Below are 21,611 nucleotides of genomic sequence, written 5' to 3'. Positions count from 1 at the left end.
GACAAGATGGGCAGCAAATAAATATAATAAATAAATAATATAATAAAAATATGAGTAAATAAACATATATAAACTACACCCAATTGTGAATTTCTTTATCTAACCAGTATTTTACCAAACCAACCTTTTTAATCAATGGATATATGAGTTTTTGCAAAAGTTATCTCTAAGGCATAAACTAGAGATTTTAGTTCTGTTCCTGACTTTAAGTTTTACAGAATTATTTAATTGAAATTTTATTGCAGATAATTTCATAACTATAATCTTACATGTCACATTATGGAGACCACAATCAAAAATGTAAACAATGCTTATATTGGAGCTTGAGCTTCAGTGTTCACAGAGGTATTTATTAAATGATTCAGAACTGCTTCTTGCAGGGATACATATACACTCAGCACATTGGGATATTCAAGAAAGGATGAAAAGGAATTTAAAACTGCTTCTTTATGCAATAATTATTTAACTCGGTTGATCAAATATGCTTTCTCATCTCATTTTAATCAATGATGGATGCACCTTTCTACACTTTTCTGTTTTGTTGTAACAGATTAAAACTGGAATTGTCCATTATGGCGAAGGAATGATAACTGAAGAGGGAGGACAAAGAAACACAGATGCTAAAAAAAATGGCTATACTTTTGATATATGACTTACCTCCGAGATCTTAGCAAAAACATGTTTTCTTTTTTGCCTTCCAGAATGGAATATAAGAACCTTCTCCTGAGCTTCCTTCTTTGCGGCATGTTGCTTACAGCCAGCTATTGTTACATGATATTTGAGGAAAAGCAGAACTCAGACAACTATGCGATAAATAGCAACAAAATCAAGATCCCGGATCTCCCTCCCATCTCTATAGTAGGTTGGTAAAAATGAATCCTGTTTTGAATCTTAAGGCCAGCAATAAACACAGATTCCCAAAAAAATATATATATGGTGAGATGTAAATTTCAGAAAGCAGGCTTGGATGTTGCCCACGTTAACAAGGTCCATGCTAGATGTTGGAGTTCCTGGCTATCTGGTGAAAAATGGGCTACAGGACTCAGGGCTTTTGTTGTTGTTGTTGTTGTTGTTGTTGTTGTTGTTGTTGTTGTCTCTTTTATTCATTAAACATGAAACTCAGTCAACTGAACATTTAAAAATGTATCACAAATATCATTGACTGGCGCTAATAGTTGATACGGGTTTCTGCCAGCATCCTAGATATCAACCAGGTATCTTCTTAAGATGTACGATGTTCCGAGTAGCACAGTATTTTGCAGTTCTGCTGGTGTTATTGCAAGAAGCTGCAATTTCTTGATGTATTTTATAATTCTTGGACATGTTACCAAGTGCCCCAATGACAATGGGTATCACTGTTACATGTTTCATCCATAATCGCATAGTTTCGATGGCCAGGTTGCGATATTTCATGATTTTTTCCAGTTCCTTTTCTTTGACTCTGGTGTCTCCTGGTACAGCGTTATCAATAAATTGTATGGGACTTCTGGTGGCTCCGCAGGCGTCGGCGGTCGCTCCTTTGGGAGTGCTAGCCCCATGACTTCGTTAAGCTGCTAGAACAGCGAAAATCAGCTGTCTAGCAGCTTTGAAACTCTCTCCTCAGGAAAAGAGGGGAGAGAGAGCAGTCAGATGCGGGTAGAGCTCCCCAAGAGCTCCAGGAACAGTTCTGGAGCTCGAAGGGTGAGAGCTCCCCAGGAACCTGGCAGAGCTCCGAATCCGGGACGTGTCTGCTTCATGCAGAACAAGACACCGCAACCATCCCTGCAAGCAACTTTTTAACAACACTTGGATTAAAAGCAGGCAGAGCAAAGACAGGAGACATTATAACTGCAAGTAACAAATTTTAACTCCAGCTGAATATTGTTTTTTTCTGGGTCTGATGAGAACGGGAAAAAGTTGAAAGAAAATGGTGCTGGCTTGTTATGGGCGTGGAAAATGAAAGTTAAAGAAGAAAGTGCTTGTTAACTTGTTAAAGGTGTCAGCCCCGTTTAACTCTAATGGACATTGCTTTAAAGAATTAAGACTCTGGGACTAAAAGAATAAAGTATTGACTTACTATAAGCCATATTATTGGTTAAAGATCAAGATTAAAATATTTACTGACTCAGTGGGCTGGTTGTTGAAAATTACAATTTGGGAATGGCTTCAAAGCAGACAAAAACAGGCATTCCAAAAAGTGCTGGAAGTTCTCCTGCTCAAACCCCTAAATTGCAGTCTTTGTTGGCCCCAGTGGATACACAGGCACAAGCACAAATGCAAACACAAGTATTGACACTGGAGGCTCTTCAAGGTGCCTTAAAGGTACAAGCCTCTGAATTGCAAGAAAAAATCACATCTGTATTTAAAGATGTCTCTGAGGAAATGGCAGCAATTAAGGACCTAATCCAAACTCGTAATCAAGAAATAAGAGAAGACACTGTGGAAGCATTTCAGGGTTTGGTGGGTCATATTACATCATTGGAGGAAAAGGTTGAAGAAATTAATCAATCTAATGTGAATTTGGAGGTTAAAGTGGATGAAGCTCAAATCAAGATTGACAAGACAGAGGCAGAACTTATAAAGACACAATATAGGGCGATGGAATTTGCTTTGAGGGTAAGAGGCTTAAAAGAAAATAATCAGGAAAATTTAAAAGAGATTTTTGCAGAAGCTCTTGCACAGTTAACTAGAGAGTCCAAAGCAGAGTGTGACTGGCAAATTGATAAAATTTATCGTGTTAATTCATGGATTGCCAGGCAAAGACAACTACCAAGAGATATTGTGATCTATTTTATTACCATGAAGATAAGAAATGGGATCTTACAAGCTTCTTACAAAAATAAACTACAAGTGGCAGGACAGGAGGTTGCAGTATTCAAGGAAATTCCCCCTAAAATGTTGAGAGCTAAAAAAGACTATGCATTTTTAGTGGATGAATTGAGAAATTGTCAGATACAGTATAGATGGAAGGTTCCAGCCGGATTAGTGGTGAATTATTCAGGAGAACGATATCGTCTCAATACAATTTGGAAGGCAAGAGATTTTTATGTCAATGTACTAAAGGCTGGATACCCACCATCTCCAGGAGCCAGAAAAAGAAAAGAAGCAGGAGACGCTAGAAAGGAAGGCTTGCAAGCACAAGCCCAGGGAGAGGCTTGGAGTACCCAAGAAGAATTAGTGCAACTTTCGGGGGCTGTGCAAGCCTTGGAGTTATTTGAAAAAACAGAAGAAGCCCAAGAACAAAGACAAACACGAGCGGCAATTAAACGAAAGGAACAAGAATTAAAGATGCAACAAACCCAGATAACGACCCAAGTAAGTACAAGCATAAATAAAGAAGCTGTTGGGGGTGGGGGGACAAGACCGAAGAAGAAATTCCAGGAGGATTTCCAATCGGTGCTCAAAAGGCTTCAGGGGGCCATAGATGGCAACTAGATTTTTAACTTGGAATGTCAATGGCTTAAACTCACCGCAAAAAAGGAAGAAAGTATTCCATTACTTGAAACAATTTAAAAATGATGTAATTTGTTTGCAAGAAACACATATTAAGGCAAATGACCAAAAATATTTGATAAATGCGAGACTGGGAACACATTTTGTGGCATCTGCTCCAGAGAAGAAAAATTGTATAGTTATATATCTAAAGAAAGATTTAATAGCTAAATTAATTGAAGCAGATCTGCAAGGTAGATATATTGCAATTGAATTATTAATCGAAGGAAAGAAAGTACTTTTAGTGGGAGTATATGCACCCAACCAACAACCAGACAGATTCTACAAGTTGCTACGTACAAAATTGAGAAACTGGGACTATAAATCTTGTATAATGTTGGGTGACTGGAATGGAGTATTGGATGGACAAAAAGAAACTTTTGCAAAATACTCAAATGCGAGCAAGATTGCCTAAATCCTTTTTTGACATGATGGAGGATATGGTGCTGAGAGACATTTGGCGTGAATGGAACTTTAAAGAACAAGACTTTACATTTTTCTCAGATAGGCACCAATCTTTTTCTAGAATTGATTTTAGTTTATATTACAACTTCAAATGGGAAATTATATAAGTATAATTATGAATTGTTATGGCATAAAATACAGACAGAGATGGATAATTGGAAAAAATTACAACTGTCTTTGTTGGGTAGAATAGCAGTAGTAAAAATGAATGTTTTGCCTAAGTTTTTATTCCTTTTTCAAATGATACCAATATTAAAAAAGGATGCGAACTTGGAAGAATGGCAGAAGGGCATTAAAAATTTGGTAAAACAAATTAGAGACCAGAGTCAAATGCATATAAAAAGGTTGTATAATATATTGATAGAAACAGACTCGGAAACAGAATTAGTTAAGGACTGTATGATAAAATGGGCACAAAACTTTGAACAACCAATAATGATGGAAACATGGGAAAAAATATGGGTAAGAAATGTAAAATTTACACAAGCGCAAAACTTGAGAGAAAACTTTTACAAAATGTTTTATAGATGGCATTTAGATCCCAAAAAGTTAGTTTTGTATGTACCCGAATTTACAATCTCAATGTTGGAGATGTGATTGTGATGACGCTACTTATTTTCATGTATGGTGGACTTGTAAAAAGGTTAAAGCATTCTGGATAAAAATTTGGTGGATTATTCAAAATATTCTTAAAAAGAGGATAAAGTTTACTCCACAGTTATTTTTGTTGGGTATAATCACGGATTGTACGGTTATAGAGACTAATTTGATCCTGAATTTAATAACTGCAGCAAGATTGTTGGTGGCGCAGTATTGGAAGAAGGAAGATTTGCCAACTACTCAAGAATGGATATTAAAAGTAGCAAATTTAGCAGAGATGGCAAAGATTTCAGCGTATTTGAAGGACTATTCAAATGAGAAATATATGATAGAATGGAGAAGATGGATAGATTATATTCAAAATAAATATCGGACTAAAAAATTTCAAATAGTTTATGAATAGATAGAGAGATGTTATTATGTATTCAAATTTAATCTGGTAAATGTGGAGTTAAAGTATTAGAGGGATGTAAGAGGTTATAATTAATTAGACTATGTTAGATTATGATTGTTGAATGTTATACCCTGTATTTTGCTCTGGGAAGTAGGGAGGGAAGGGTGGAGGGAAGGGGGGGATATATATGTAAACTTTTTAAAACTTTTCAATAAAATAAATTGTATGCTTCATTTTTCGACAACTGTGACATCTGGCGTGTTGTGTTCCAAATGACAATCTGTCTGTATTCGAAAGTCCCACAAGTTTTTCAACTTCTCATTTTCGACAACTTTTTCCACTTGATGTTCCCAGTTGTTGTTGTTGTTATTATTATTATTGACTCTGGAACAACTCTGGCTGGCTTACATTTAAAAAAAAAAAAAGGGCTCCACAAATGTAAATCACAAGGCCTAGGAGAAGAGATAAGATTTAAAGATTTCGGGAACATCATCAAATTCGGAGCAATAGAGATCTCTGGAAAAATATCATTCCAGAGGACAGGCGCCAGGATAAATGCTCTGTGTTTGCAGAGTGCAAACATTGCAGTGAAACTATATACCACATAAACAGATAACAAATTTAACCAGTTACATATGGACACTGTTTTCTCTCACCATAATATAATATCACAGATATGATTAAAGTGGCAGTTAGGGGGCAAGGGGCTGACCAGGACCCCTAGAAAATTGAATTTACTTTATTCAATTTAGGCGCAATCTGTCCCTAGGCAGCAGACAATAAACCAACGGAATAAAGTAGAATATTTATGGAAAAATTATAAAAAGAAATAAACAAAAGAATATAATCCCATAACATTGCTGAAATATTTCAAAATCTTGAATTTTTGTGAAAGCTAAATGGTTGAGTAAAATATATTTAAATTTGCTAAAAGCAAGGAACAAGTTAAGGGCTCACTCGTATTACATAAATAAGCATAACAGAAAGTACTAGTTTAAGTTGACAAGTATAAAAGATGATATAATTTAATTTCAATTTTGTTATTACGTTGTTATTTTATTTTGTTCTGGGAGAAATAGAAAATCAAATTGAATATCTCAAATCAAAAACCTATTGTTCTGCCCCAGCTACGGACGCCAAAGAACGCAGCACACACAAAGTCCATTCAAACCTTAGTTTACTAAATAAACCAGTCTTTTACAACAATGGCTGTTAATTAACTGCATTAACAGCCACCAAGAATTCGAAGAATAATAACCGAAAGCTTACTATGGTTGGCAGAATGCCCAGAAGCAATTTGCAAGAAGCTGATAAGATAAGCAAGACAAAACACAAAGGTATGTGAACTAAGTTGTTCCCTGCAAATTGCGTTCCTCCTTAAATAGGCTAAGGGAATGGCCAATTAGCCCCAAGCCTTACTCTTGAGGAGATCTTCTCCTGAGGAGCCACTCCTGCCTTTTGGCAGCTCTGCGCACCCGTGCATCGAGAAGAGGCTCCTCTTCTACATCCTCTTCACTTAAGGGAGCTTCTGGAGGTTCTGAAGGCTCTGGCAAAATCCCCACCTCTGACACCATATCTTCTCCAGCCTCCTCATTATCTGACTTGAGTGCCAGCTGCACAGGCTACTGGCGCAGCACCACACCAGCCTCCTCGTTGTCGGAATCAGCTACTAGCTGTACAGGCTGCTGACGGGCCACAACACCTATATTCCAGATTAGATACTGAGCAATTTGGATCTCACCTATATTTGCAAACCTCATCTTCACAGTCGCACTCATAAATCTTTTGATCTTTAAAAAGAAACAAATACGGGTAACATTACTGGTCTATTCAAATTGAACCCATATAAAGTTCACCACATCGCAGGTTTATGAGATGAGCCAATTGAAACATCAAGGGCAATTTATAAAAAGGTACTTATATAAAGACCCATTGGGATTGATAGGAACATTTTTGCCGTTAGCCATCTGCTCATATATTGTTAATTAAATCTTTATGGCTTTCATGATCACTTAAAGTTAATATATGTCAGAAATTATTCTAGTGATATTAGTAATCATCAGATCTTCTAAAGCAGGGTTGTCAAACTCCCGGCCCATGGGCAGATGCATCACGCACTGGCCACGGCCACGCCTGGTTTAATGAAGGGGAAAAAAGTCCCGATATATCATGTGATACCACCGTGACAATGTAAGTTTGACACCCCTACTCTAAAGCCTTGAGAATAAATTATATAAATTTGTAAGGGACAATATAGAATCATTTGGAGGTAGTGTACAGTCATTTAGTGGCCATTTGAAGTTACAACAGCACTGGAAAAAGTGACTTATGACCATTTTTCGCATTTGCGGCCATTGTAGCATCTCCATGGTCTTGTGATCAAATTTTGGATGCTTGGCAACTGGCATGTATTTATGAGGGTTGCAGTATCCCAGGATTATGTAGGTTTGTCAAGAAGATCACCTTTTGCAGTCTTCTGACAAAAATAAAGTTTATGGGGAAGCCAGATTCACTTAACAAGTGTTACTAACTTAACTGTAATGATTCACTTAATACCTGTGGCAAGAAAGGTGTTAAAATGGGGCAAAACTCACTTAACAACTGTCTTCTTAGAAATGGAAATTTGGGCCTCAGTTGTAGATGTTGAGACTATCTATATTAAACTATGGATTTTCTTTTATGTACTCCGAGTGCATATGCACCAAGACAAATTCCTTGTGTGTCCAATCACACTTGGCCAATAAAGAATTCTATTCTATTCTATTCTATTCATTAGTCACTTTGCTAGCTATCTGGAGCTTCAAAACAATATGCAACTTAAACAATAATAATACATCTTGAAACAGTTGCTTTTTATTGCTTGTTTTAAAGCACTTTCTAACTAGTGTTTTGTATCTGTTCAGAATTACTACTACTGATCCTGATTTTTCACCCTTATACTCTCTCTTTAGACCAGCGGTTCTCAACCTGGGGGTCGTGACCCCTTTGGGGGTTGAACGGCCATTTCACAGGGGTCGCCAAAGCCCTCTCTCGCCCTCCCCCATGCCTTCACTCACCCTCACTCTCTGCTCTGTTGGATCGCCGGCCGTTCGCTTACCCTGCCCACTCCCAATCTATTGCTGCCTCCTGAGTCCCAGCTGATGGCTAGAGGAAAAAAAATTGTTTAAATTCTTGTCGCGGGGCTTGAAAGGGCCACCCTATAGCCAGTGGTGGGATTCTGCTGGTTCTAGGGGGTTCAGCCGAACCGTTTATTAAATTGCTGCCTTGCCCTGCCCCTCCGCACCACTATTTATTGCCAGCAATTTAACAAATGGTTCGGTGTTTTTTTATAATTTTATTGGCCCGCGGAGCTTTAGCATAGGCTAATTAGCCCTTGATTAGATCGGCTCCCGACTCTCAGCTGATTTGCTCTCAGCTGTTTTGCTCAGGGCTCTGCTGCTTGTTTGCTTGCTGGAGCAGGGTTTTTTTTCCCCTAGCTTTGCTGAAAAACGAAACCAAAAGTAAAGCAGGCTGTTGGCTTTGCTGTTGCTGCAACGTTGGAAAATTAGGCAGGCAGATTTCTTTTCTTTTTCCTCACATAAAAAGGTAGGTGCAAACAATGGGAAATTTAGGGAAAAAGAGGAGAGTTCAAGATTTTAAAACACAAAAGAAAAAAAGCTCTATTTAACTAGGGAATTGTAATTAATTGTATATTGTGTTGAAAGCAGAAATGGTTAAATTGTGGTTTGGAGGAATATATGGGGGAAATTATTTGGTTTATTATTATTGGTAAATATAATTAATTGATTTGTAAGAAATTGGATTGCATGGAAATAATTGGAATATTCATGTTCATATTGATTAATATATAAAAAGGTAGTTATATAACTAATTGATTTATATTAAAATGTTGAATTTATATTAAACAATTGTAATATTAGATAATTAACCAATGTGAGGATGGATATAAAAATAGATGACAATGGGAAGGGGTATAATATAGAATAGAAGGGAAAAATTGAATTTGATTAAGATTAGAGATGAAGATGAAGGGTAATATTGGTTTTTTATAAAAATAGATGAGGAAAAATATGGCAAAAAGGAAATATAGAAATTGTAAATTTAATTGAAATGACTAAACACTGTTTAAATTTGTGAACCGGCCAAATACTCTGTTCAAAGAAAATACATTGTATGTTTGTGTTGTGTTTCTAATTATTGTTATTTATTCATATTTGTTCTCTTTTATTCTTTAAAGTTTAACAATTCATTCTTTATCTTAATATCTTTATATTTGTTTGGGGTTGGCTTTCTTCCCTTTCATCTTTTTTATTTTTTTTTATTGAAAAAGTTTTCAACTACAAATTTTTCCCCCTTTTTTTTCCCCCTCTCCCTCCTCCTCCCTAACCCCCCCTCCCCACCCATCCCCCCCTGTGACTTCTTCATAACAAAAAAAAAACCTAATTCATAACAGATTACTTACTCCCTCCTCTAGATATTGACCTTTACTTACTAAAAATATTATTAATATTATAACATCCCCCTTTATCCATACATATCAAAAAAGAGAAAAGAAAGGAAAAAAAAAAGACATTATACTATGACATTATAGAATAACTTCTCCACTTTAAAACTATACGATAAGTCCTACTTTAACATTTAATCTTCTATATATATTACTATAACATTTCAAAGCGGCCTTCCCCATAAAATCTAGTTTAACATTTATTCCACTCTATCCATTTCCTCCACTCCCCTAAATATAACACTTAAAAATCCCTTTTCTTAAACTAATCAATCTACTAACTAGCTTATTCACCCACTATCATGCAAAATTGCCATACACAACATTTCTTAACATCTTTGATTCACTGCCCACACTACTTAAAAATATATGTCTATATTTTCCATTATATCTAAATAAAAAAAAAGAAAAGACAATGACTTTAAATTTATAATCCATATAGTATCTTCTTTGAGGTCTTTCCACTAGATTGGTAGAACCAACATCCATAATCGGGTAACATAGCTTACTGGTGCAACAGTTTATTCAGGATCTTCAATCATATCTGCCCCCATCAATAGTAAATATCTTCTTATATGTATAAAAGTAAAAACAACCACCCGAGTGACATTATAATTATATTCCATATAGTAAGAATTGTGGGTTTCATCAGGATTATTAATTCCCATCATCGTAGTGGGTAACAACCCGATCTTCTGCATGCCCCAGCATAATTCTCTTGCCTTGTGATTCAAGATAATATAATATGTTTATCAACACAAAAAGAAATTCCAAAATGGATAATTCAAATCCATCAGTTTAAGGCTCATTTCATGTCCCCAGATTACGGCCATGCAGAGATCTGCCACAAACCTCAGGATGATATTAACCAATACGTCGCCTCTTCTGTGTTTACACATAATCGTTCATATTTTAAAATTACTGGCTTCACTGTTGCCTGATTTAGAAATTTCTATTTCTATGCCACCTATTTCTTTTTTTCTTTTCTTTTTGTGGGTTCGGTTTCCATCCTGGTTCCCTTTCTACAAAATATGTATCATCTGGTCGGTTTTTATTCTGCTTTGTAGATTGGTCTTGTTGGTTTTGCTTTTGTATCTCATATTTCTTTTTTATCCCTTGTATATCCCCTAATTGGTTTCCATGTTTATCCTTGCCTTGATAAGTCATCACATTAAGATTAGATGCCTCTTCTCTCAAATTTGTAGATAGTCCAGCAGGGGTATCCAATAAATCCAAAGGCAATTCATCTGGTACAGTCTCTGTAATTCGATATTTTACCTTTATTTCCGGCTCCTTCTGCTTATCCTGTATTATACCTGGAGATGTTAAGTTCATTTTCAACCTATTTTGATAAAATTCTTCCGCTCTTTCAACAGTATTTAGCTGATATCTTTCTCCTTGGTATCTAAATATAATACCAACTGGGGCGTCCCACCTGTAGGAGATATTTCTCTTTTTTAACTCATTCACCAGAAAACCAAATTTCTTCCTTTCCATCAATATCTTAGGTGGGAGTTCCTTGTAAATCCAAATCTTTCTTCCATACAATTGCAAATTAGAATTGAAGGAATTTTGAACGATATTATTCCTAATTTCCTTATCTGTAAAATAAATCACCACATCTCTAGGCAATTGCCTTTGCTTAGCGATCCAGGAGTTGATTCGATAAGCTCTGTCGATCCTACAAAACACTTCGTCAGGTTGAACCTTTAGAATCCCAGCTAGAAATTCAGAAGATATTTTCTTTAAATCATCTCTATTATTTTCCTGCAAACCTCTTAATCTTATCGCATATTCTGTGAAATTATATTGTACCATTAAAATCTCTTTTTCAATCTTCTGTTGCAGATTTTCTGCATTACCATACTTTTGATCAGCATCCATTTTAGGTTTTTCTTCTAAGCTATTATCCTGAGTGTTTGTCAAATCATTTTCAATTTTTTGAATTCTATTGTCCAATTTATCTTGAATTTCTTCCATTTTAGACTCTAGTACATTAGTATTTGTGTCCAACTGTATCATAAATCCTGTAAAACCATTAACCACTTTTGAGAATTTTTTCTCCAAAAAATCAAACTTAGATTTCACCAATTCTTTAATTTCCTGCTTAAATTTTTCAAATTGCTGATTCACAATCTCCTCCCTTCTTTCAATCTCCTCTATAAAAAATTCTATTATATTAAAATCAGGTTTCTGAGACTGAAGAATTAAGACTTGTTCCTTTAAGTTGTTGGTGGGGGGATCCCCCCCCTTCTTGTTTATCTGACTTTATGAGTCTCAGTGCCATGTTTCCGCCCAGGCAGGCTTTGTTAAAAAAAAAGCAAGAAAAAAAAAAAAAAGGACTTCTTTCCAATCAACAACAATATCAGGTCTCCAAGAGAAAAAAAAAAGAAAAAGACACAGGAGCGAAGTTTTGTCTACAAATGTAGCCAGTGGTATTTATTCCGCTACATTGTAGTAATAGAAAACGGAAGGACTTTCCCTTTCAGCCTCTCCTCCAGCCAACGCCATTTTAAAAGGCTTTTTTTTTTCCTCTTTCTTTTCCTCCTCTCTCTTAAGTAATTTTTTTTAAAAAAAATCAGTAAAATACTTGCGATTCAATATTACAGGTCCAGCTCACATTTTCTTTGAGTAGTCTGTTAAATTTGCAGGCTTGCTTTTGACACCTGGCTCTGCATCAGCAGAGGTCTCCCAAAGCCCGGAGCGGTGGCTGGGGATACGGGGCATCTCATCCGCTCCGTCCCAAAAGTAAAAAAAAAACTTTTGGGACTCCGCAGAGAGTTCTACCCACCCCTGCCGGCTCTATCTCCGTTTCCTCATGGAAACGGAGTTTTTTCGAGCCGCCATTCCATTGTGAAGGCGGCTCTAACAGGCGATGGAAGCTGACGATCCCAAAGGAACGTCTGGCAGCGACAAACAGCAACCCGGAAGTCCCTTTCATCTTTTTTATTGTACAGCAATCTTTCTCCTCAAACCTACCACCTCTCTCTTTTCTTTCCTTCTTACTTTCTCTTCCTCCCCCTCTTCTTCTCCTCCCTACTTCCTCTTCCTTTCTCCTTCTCCTCCTCTCTTCCTCCCTCTCTTACCCTCACTCCTACTCTAATTTCCCTTCCCTTCCTTCATCCCTCTCTATTGCTGTATCCTTTTATACATATGGACTACTCAAAGGGCTGAAAAAGTTATTTCTGACTGGTCCTCGCACTTTTGACCAGTCCTCGAACTTACCACTGTCCTCACATTTTACATTTTTGCCCTATCTTGTCACCATGGTGAAGAGAAGCAGTTGTGAAATGAGTGACACGGTTGTTAAGAATGCTACAATGGGCATCAATGATGACCAGTCATAAGTGCGAAGACCGGTCAAAAGTGCGAGGACCTGTCAGAAATGACTTTTTTCAGCCCTCTGGTTAGTCCTTTTGTGCATATGGACTACTCAGAGGGCTGAAAAAGTTATTTTTGACTGGTCCTCGCACTTTTGACCAGATCTCGAATTTACGACTATCCTCACATTTTACGTTTTTTGCCCTATCTTATCACCATGGTGAAAAGAAGCAGTTGTGAAATGAGTGACATGGTTGTTAAGAATGCTGCACGGGCATAAATGTGAGAATGGTCATAAGTGTGAGGACCAGTCAAAAGTGCGAGGACCTGTCAGAAATGACTTTTTTCAGCCCTCTGAGTAGTCCCTATACATATAGCCATGGCTACCCGGTCACATGACCAGCTAGCCATGCCCACCCAGTCACATGACCTCCAAGCCATGCCCACAAAATAAGCCACGTCCACAGAACCGGTAGTAAAAAAAATTAGAAACCACCCCTGGTTGGGGGTCACCACAACATGAGGAACTGTATTAAAGGGTTGCGGCATTAGGAAGGTTGAGAACCATTGCTTTAGACAATGACAAAATTTAAATTTGTTCCATTACATAGTAAGTCAGGTTTCACTCTAAAGATGTCTCCATTAGACGACGGTGATTCTTTCTCCCATGACATCTCTTGGTTTAAGGATAAAGTTGGTAAATAAATCATACTGCATTCAGAAGCGGAGGTGAGAAATGGAGGGGGTGGAGAAAACAAATGTTGAAAGGACAAAAGCAGGATTGATTATTTTCTCTGTTACTCTAACTATACTAACCACATCCTTAACCGTTTGTGTCACAGGTGAAGTCAAGGAACGGCAGAATGTGGTACAACAAAGCTTCTTGGCCATATAATGACCTTCAAAACAAACGAATAGCATGCAAGTGAATTCAAAGCCAGCAAAGGTTTATGTGATGAGATTTAGAAGCATCTGGAAATTCTCAGTAGAGAGGGAACCAAGCTGATCACACACCATAGCTAAAGTGTCTCCCTCCTTAGTCATAAGAAGTCTTATCTTGTGTACTTATCAACTGAACTCCTATTATGAAGGGACATAAAACATGTGTTTTCTGCATTACATATGGTTTGACTTTGAATCACATCTGGCTGTAATGGTGAAAATTTGGAAGTTATGTGGAATGTAAATGTTAAACAAAGGCTATAATTCACACATGGTCGTTTTTCAAAACTGGGAAAAATCAGAACAGTTGGACCATGTGAGTAAGGCTATTTTATAGGTGACAGCAACTAATCTGACAGTATTTTATTTACTGTAAGAACTTATTGAGGAAAATTAAAGGGGAGGCACAGGGTGATAGTGCATTCAGTTAGAGATTAAAACTTCATGGACATTGAGTTTTTTGACCCCTGTGTTTGTCTATCTGTTTTAGAATAACACTAGCTATTAATGAGGCAGTGAAAAACTAATAGAAGAGAATAACAAAGGCCTGAATCTGCCTGTAGGCATTCCAACTTATCAAGTGAACAACATTTTATTTTGTACTTTAAATAAGAGTTTAAACTGTTTTCCAGTTCTTGAGTTTTCCTCCCTGCTATCAGATAGCAAGGCTCTGCGGTACTAGTCATCAGAAATAGCCCTTTCTGCAAAAGCAAAAGGATGAACGGCTGCATGGCTTCCTCTATGTTCATAATTTTTATTTATTCAATTTAATTTATTTAAATTTCAATTATTCAATTATTCAAATTTATTTAATTTTTATTTTTGTTTATTAGTTTTGTCAAAAGAATAATTTGGGGTTCCAGCTCGAGCCGGGGTTGCACAAGAATAAATAAAAATGAGATCCAGACAGCCATGAGGAAAGGATAACTATTTAGTCCTAAAAGCAAAACAGTTTGTTTTTAGGGGCAGACTGCAAGTGTAGAGGATTAAGAGAGTACCTTACACACATCGAGTGGTGGGATTCAATTTTTTAACAACCGGTTCTGTGGGCGTGACTTATTTGGGGGCATGGCTTGGTGATCATGTGATTGGGTGGGCGTGACCTGGTGGTCATGTGACCGTGTGGGCGTGGCTATGTGCACAGGGACTACTCAGAGGGCTGAAAAAAGTCATTTCTGACCGGTCCTCGCACTTTTGACCGGTCCTCATACTTATGACCATCCTCACATTTATTCCTGTTGTAGCATTCTTAACAACCGTGTCACTCATTTCACAACTGCAGTGCTTCATGTGACCAGGTGGATGTGGCCAGGTGATCATGTGACATCACTTCTTTGCCCTAATGACAGTTTGTTGCAATGGTTGTAAGTGTGAAAAACGGTCATAAGTCACTTTTTTCAGTGCCATTGTAATTGTTGTAAATCAAGGATTATCTGTACAAAAATACAAAAAGATTCTTTGCTTGCAAAAAGCTGCCCTAAATATCAATCATTAGATTAGAAATATCTGCAAACTGGAGTTCCAAATCAGGCAGGGTCCAGAGCACCTTGAGGAATTAAAATAGTTAAAATGCAATGATAACTATCAGCATCCAACTCTTGTTTATAAAGTTAAACCCTTTAGCAGAGAGATCATTTAAGCTCTCCAGAATGAAGCAAAGGAGCAAACAGAGTATCTGTTGCTTGTTAAACCAATTACCAGAACAAATAGACACAGGAACTAGTCAGATTTCCGAAACTGCTTCTTTTCAGGAACAGAGATTAACATTTTTCCTTCCAAACAAAGCTGAATAGGGGAAATTATCTCATCACTAAACACAGGATTAAACATCACCAAGCACAATTAAACTTCACCAAAAACCAGTTTTAGACCAAAAGTCAGAAAGGGTATGTAAACTCACGTTTGAATGTCAATCTTTCTAGCTAGCCAATAAACCTTGCTGAATGTCACTCATCTTGGATCCTTGTCATTAAAAGCTTCTGCTTTTAATGACAATTATTTCTTCAAAGTGCTGATCATTGCACCCTGGCTGGAAGAACTCCAACAGAGGAATAGTTCTTCCCAACAGTGGTGTAAAAAGCTTAAAATAACCCTTCCCCTTTAAGAAAGTCAAATCCAAAAAAAAACCTCTGAGAAGCTCAGGAACCGGAAGTGACAGTAAGTCTAAGCGTACTGCCAAGAATTTAATAAGGGTTAACGGAGAGGCAGTTTCTGTAAGCAGGGCAATAAAGATTAGGCTAGGAAACAACAATTCCTTACAGGATTAACCCTGTAAAGTGCAAAAGAACAAAAGGAGATTTCTTCTAACAACCTGTTCTCCGAACTGCTTAACTACTTAGCAACCGGTTCTAACGAACCGGTGCGAACCGGTAGAATCCCACCACTGCACACATCCCTTCTTTTTTCTCAGCCTCCAGGTTTTACTTTGAGGCTGGTAAATGCAGATAAAATGAAGAAACAGAAAGAAATATATTGCCTTCTATGGATTAGTTTCATAGATCTTCAACATAGCATAATTAAGTCATCTTTTTAACTTTCCTTACTTTAAACATAAAATTACAAAATGCATGCATACACAATGACAGTAAAATAGTCTCTTTCCATTTAAACTGATAGAAACATTTGTACACACAACAACAATTTAATTTTTCAGGAAAACAGTTCTTTTTTCTTTATTTTTTATTACAATTGAAAGTACCTTTGTTTTGCCAGATTAAATTAAATTACTAGTCTCATCCCACATCTTAGTCCAATTTTTTTACATAAATTCTATGTATTTCACTTTTTTATTCTTGCCTAAATCAGGCATCCACCTGCCTAAATCCAGACATCCAGCATCCTTCCTAATGCAGAGATTGGGGAAACATGCAAAACCAAAGGTCCCTTTTCCCTAAGGTGACCAGATTTTAACATTGGTAAAGCGGAACACCCACCATTTTGTGGGCGTGGCTTGGGGGGTTCATGTGACTGGGTGGGCATGGCTAGCTGGTCATGTGACCAGGTGGCCATGGCTATGTGTATAGAAAAAAGTCATTTCTGACAGGTCCTCGCACTTTTGACTGGTCCTCACACTTATGACCATCCTCACATTTATGCCCGTGCAGCATTCTTAACAACCATGTCACTCATTTCACAACTGCTTCTCTTCACCATGGTGATAAGATAGGGCAAAAAATGTAAAATGTGAGGACAGTCGTAAGTTTGAGGACTGGTCAAAAGTGCGAGGACCAGTCAAAAATAACTTTTTCAGCCCTCTGAGTGGTCCATATGCACAAAAGGACTAACCAGAGGGCTGAAAAAAGTCATTTCTGACAGGTCCACACACTTTTGACTGGTCCTCATACTTATGACCATCCTCACATTTATGCCCGTGCAGCATTCTTAACAACCATGTCACTCATTTCACGACTGCTTCTCTTCACCATGATGACAAGATAGGGCAAAAATGTAAAATGTGAGGACAGTGGTAAGTTCGAGGACTGGTCAAAAGTGTGAGGACCAGACCAGTCAAAAATAACTTTTTCAGCCCTCTGAGTAGCCCATATGCATAAAAGGATACAGCAATCGAGAGGGATGAAGGAAGGGAAGGGAAATTAGTGTAGAGTGAGGGTAAGAGAGGGAGGAAGAGAGGAGGAGAAGGAGAAAGGAAGAGGAAGTAGGGAAGAGAAGAAGAGGGGGGGAAGAGAAAGTAAGAAGGAAAGAAAAGAGAGAGGTGGTAGGTTTGAGGAGAAAGATTGCTGTACAAAAAAAAAGATGAAAGGGAAGAAAGCCAACCCCAAACAAATATAAAGATATTAAGATAAAGAATGAATTGTTAAACTTTAAAGAATAAAAGAGAACAAATATGAATAAATAGCAATAATTAGAAACACACATACAAACATACAATGTATTTTCTTTGAACAGAATATTTGGCTGGTTCACAAATTTAAACAGTGTTTAGTCATTTCAATTAAATTTACAATTTCTATATTTCCTTTTTGCCATATTTATTCCTCATCTATTTTTTAAAAAAACCAATATTACCCTTCATCCTCATCTCTAATCTTAATCAAATTCAATTTTTCCCTTCTATTCTATATTATACCCCTTCCCATTATCATCTATTTTTATATCCATCCTCACATTGGTTAATTATGTAATTATGTAATACAGTTGTTTAATACAAATTCAACATTTTAATATAAATCAATTAGTTATATAACTATATTTTTTGTATATTAATCAATATGAACATGAATATTCCAATTATTTCCATGCAATCCAATTTCTTACAAATCCATTAATTATATTTACCAATAATAATAAACCAAATAATTTCCCCCATATATTCCTCCAAACCACAACTTAACCATTTCTGCTTTCAACACAATATACAATTAATAGTATCTCAATTATTACAATTCCCTAGTTAAATAGAGCTTTTTTTCTTTTGTGTTTTAAAATCTTGAACTCTCCTCTTTTGCCCTAAATTTCCCATTGTTTGCAGTTTTGCACCTACCTTTTTGGTGAGGAAAAAGAAAAAGAAAAAGAAATCTCTCTCTGCCTCATTTTGCCACGTTGCAGCAAAGCCCCTGCTTTACTTTCAGTTTCGCTTTTTCAGCATAGTTAGGGGAAAAAAATCTCCAGCACTCTGCAGCTAGCAACTACAGAGCCCTGAGCAAAACAGCTGAGAGCAAATCAGCTGAGAGTCGGGAAGCCGATCTAATCAACTTGTGCTAATTAACCTATGCTGAAGCTTTAAGGGGCTGTTTTTTCTATTTTTGCAGGCATCGGTCTACTCATTTGTTTTCTTTTAACACTGATCAGCTGTACGGTGGCCTTTGAAGCCCTGCGGCAAGAGTTTAAACAGGTTTTTTCCCTCTAATCATCAGCTGGGACTCAGGAGGCAGCCGGGAGCAACCCACCACTGCGCCGTTCCCTAGCTTGTTGTGCATTCTTTCCAAAAATCGGGACTTTTTTAAAACGCCGCGGGACGCGGGACAAATTATTCAAAAGCGGGACTGTCCCACCAAAAGCGGGACATCTGGTCTCTTTACTTTTCTCTGTCCGTAGCTAATCCTTATCAGTTTGGGGTGTACACATACACCCGGGAGACCTCCTAAATGAGGTACGTAGCTCCCCTATCTTTGCCCACCATTCAGTTTTCAAGCCTTTCACTTGGGAGCACTGCTATATTTGGAGCAGTATAAATGTGACTGAAATGAGTCCCAGATAAAACTTGTGCATCCACTCTATTTTTCCACATGCAACTTACTGTGATTCACAGCCCCTTGGAGTGCCAATCCCCCTTGCTATCCAAAGTCTCTTGGTCACAACCAGGTGAAGCTCACAAGAGTTTGGGGTAGTTAGGAAAGGCACAGAGCATAAAATCAAACAGTAATGGAGGGAAAGAAGGGGAAAACCCACACATACAATTCACTCACTCCCTGGGCACACAGTTTAAAAGGCATGAGAATTTTTTTAGTATCCTATTTGGCCATCCAGATACTCATCCTTATTTCAGTCCATTTTCAAGACCCCAGGAATAGCAATGAGATGTGAGACCATTTACATAAACTGGAAGTAAAATATAATTGTGATTTCTTTCAAGCAGAAGCAAAAGTATTTTATTTCTACTTTACTATTCCAAAAACAATAGAGAGAGAGAGAGAGTCATGCTTATGTAGATAAAATGCATGGGTGGGTCACTACAATTGAAATGTCCTGTCCAAACATTCTATATTGTCCTAGGTGTTGCAATTAAAAGTTCAGATTATACAAGTTTCTGAATTCTTTCTCCTTTTCCCCCCCTAAAGATTTAACCAAAACTTCCTTGAAGCTAAGCAGGAAAGAAGCTGAGAGAAAAAAATCTATGAAGGTGGGTGATTATTCTTAGCATATTTACAAAGATAAATAAACTACCAATTTATATTCTTTTGTGGACTGTCATGAACTTCCTTAAATAGTTTTGGGAATTATACTTTGCTGAGGTTATTACACATTTGGCTTGGAAATCCACAAACAATTGGAGACAGAGTTAAGTTTTTAAGATTGGATATTGTAGAAAAATAACAAACAATATTTGTATTCTTATGTGAACTATGAAGAAGACACCTGGTTGGACCAGCGACTAATGGCTAAATTTGCATATAACAACCCAACATGCTCTTCACACATTACTTTTTCAAGCACTTGTCTGTACTTTAAATCTGCAGCAGGATAAAATACAATGAAAAACTTAATACAATAAAGTAGCTCAAAATGTGCTCAAAGTGAAATGCACAGATCTACTTCAGTTAGAGCAAGTTTCACTCTTAAGCAGCAAAATCTACTAAAACACTTTTCAAAAGCTTTATTTGTATGTTTTGTTTTGTTTTTCTCTCCTCAGAGAATGGGGCAACAAAAAAAACCTTCTCGACCCAAACCGTCTCCCCCTCCGAACTGTGTTGCTACTTGGGCAAGCTGCAAGCCACCGTCTCATCCCTGCTGTGATTTCTGTGCCTTCTGCCACTGCCGACTTTTTCAGACCGTCTGCTACTGCCGTATAGGAAATCCAAACTGCTAAATCAAAGTCAACAATGCTCTCAGACTCTCAGTATATCTTCCAGACTGGTTGCCTTGTATCTATTTTCCAAAGAGGCCAAGAAACTCATCTTCTTCCAAGCGTCATATTCCTCGTGGGATCTATCTCAAAGGGTAATGCTATCAGAAACAAGCTAGTCTCTGCCATGGTAATTATGGTAGAGAAGGGGTGAAATGGGGGAAAGGCTGACCACTTGAAAAGGGAAGGGAAGCTGAGAGAATGAAAGTTGCACATTAAAAATACCGCAATTTTTTTTAAAGTTTTTTTTATTTTTTACACAAACAAACAAACACACAATGCATTTTTTCTGAACAGAGTATTTGCCGGTTCACAAATTTAAACAGTTTTTAGTCATTTCAACTGAATTTACAATTTATATACTTCCTTTTTGACATAATATTTATTCTCTCTATTTTTTTTAAACCAATATTACCTTTCATTCTAACCTCTAATCTTAACCAAATTCAATTTTTCCCTTCATCTCTATATTAAACCCTTTAAATTTAAAATCTCACAGATATAATTCTTAGTATTTCCTTATACTCCTTTAATATAATCACTAATGTTTTCCATTGTCAGCTGTTTCAATATCCAACATCTTAATACAATCAATTAATTATGTGATGTTACAATCATTCATTTCTTATAAGAATAATAAACCCAATTGTTTTATGCCATACATTTCTTTAAATCTTTTTTTAAAATAATTTTTATTAAACAGTTTAAAACAAACAAACAAACAAAAACAGATATTTACATCTTCTTTTCAACATCTTCACATCAGTAATCCATATTTATATATTTTCTCTTTCTTATATTAATATATTTTTATACATATATTTCTAGTATATCATATATATACCGTCATAATATATTCTCTTAATCTAAATATTTTATTTACATTTAACATAAACAGGTACCTAATTTTCTTTCCACAATTTGTATCTTCCCATTTGTTTCCATATTCCTCCACCTAATTTAACCATTGTTTAGTTTTCTTTTGTCCCCCCCCCCCCTTTTTTTTTCCCCTTTCTCCTCCAACCATGTATACCATTTCTCCCAGACTAAGTAGTATTCTGTTTCATCTTTTTCTTGTATCTCCTTTGTGATCTTATCCATTTCCGCACACTCCATAATTTTTATAATCACCTTGTCTACTGATGGTATATCATTGTTTTTCCAGTTTTGGGCGAAAACTATTCGTGCTGCTGTAATTATGTGAATAACTAAGTATCTTATTTCTTTTTCAAATGACCCGGTAATTATTCCCTGTAAGAAAGTTTCTGGCCTCATTTCTATTTGTTGATTTAAAATTTCTTCTATTTGTGTTTTAATTATTTGCCAAAATT

General features: G+C 36.7%; 1 protein-coding gene and 1 long non-coding RNA gene across 2 annotated transcripts in view; one reads left to right on the top strand and one right to left on the bottom strand.

Moving 5' to 3' along the window:
* Nucleotides 1-771, bottom strand: part of LOC148114538 (uncharacterized) — a 43,999-nt gene extending 43,228 nt beyond the window's left edge. The window contains exon 1 of the long non-coding RNA XR_015733004.1: nucleotides 658-771. This is a non-coding gene — a long non-coding RNA (uncharacterized LOC148114538). The remainder of the gene's footprint in view (nucleotides 1-657) is intronic.
* Nucleotides 703-20,941, top strand: ASIP (agouti signaling protein). Its single transcript, XM_060689686.2, has 3 exons — nucleotides 703-862; nucleotides 19,496-19,557; nucleotides 20,068-20,941. The coding sequence occupies exons 1-3, from the start codon at nucleotides 703-705 to the stop codon at nucleotides 20,242-20,244; spliced, it is 399 nt and encodes a 132-aa protein (XP_060545669.1). The 3' UTR covers nucleotides 20,245-20,941.
* The last annotated feature ends 670 nt before the right edge of the window (nucleotides 20,942-21,611 follow it).

Source organism: Pantherophis guttatus, chromosome 3, assembly GCF_059756535.1.
Source record: "Pantherophis guttatus breed Tessera chromosome 3, ASM5975653v1, whole genome shotgun sequence".
NCBI classification, from domain to species: domain Eukaryota; kingdom Metazoa; phylum Chordata; class Lepidosauria; order Squamata; family Colubridae; genus Pantherophis; species Pantherophis guttatus.
This window is presented reverse-complemented; position numbering and strand designations above follow the sequence as displayed.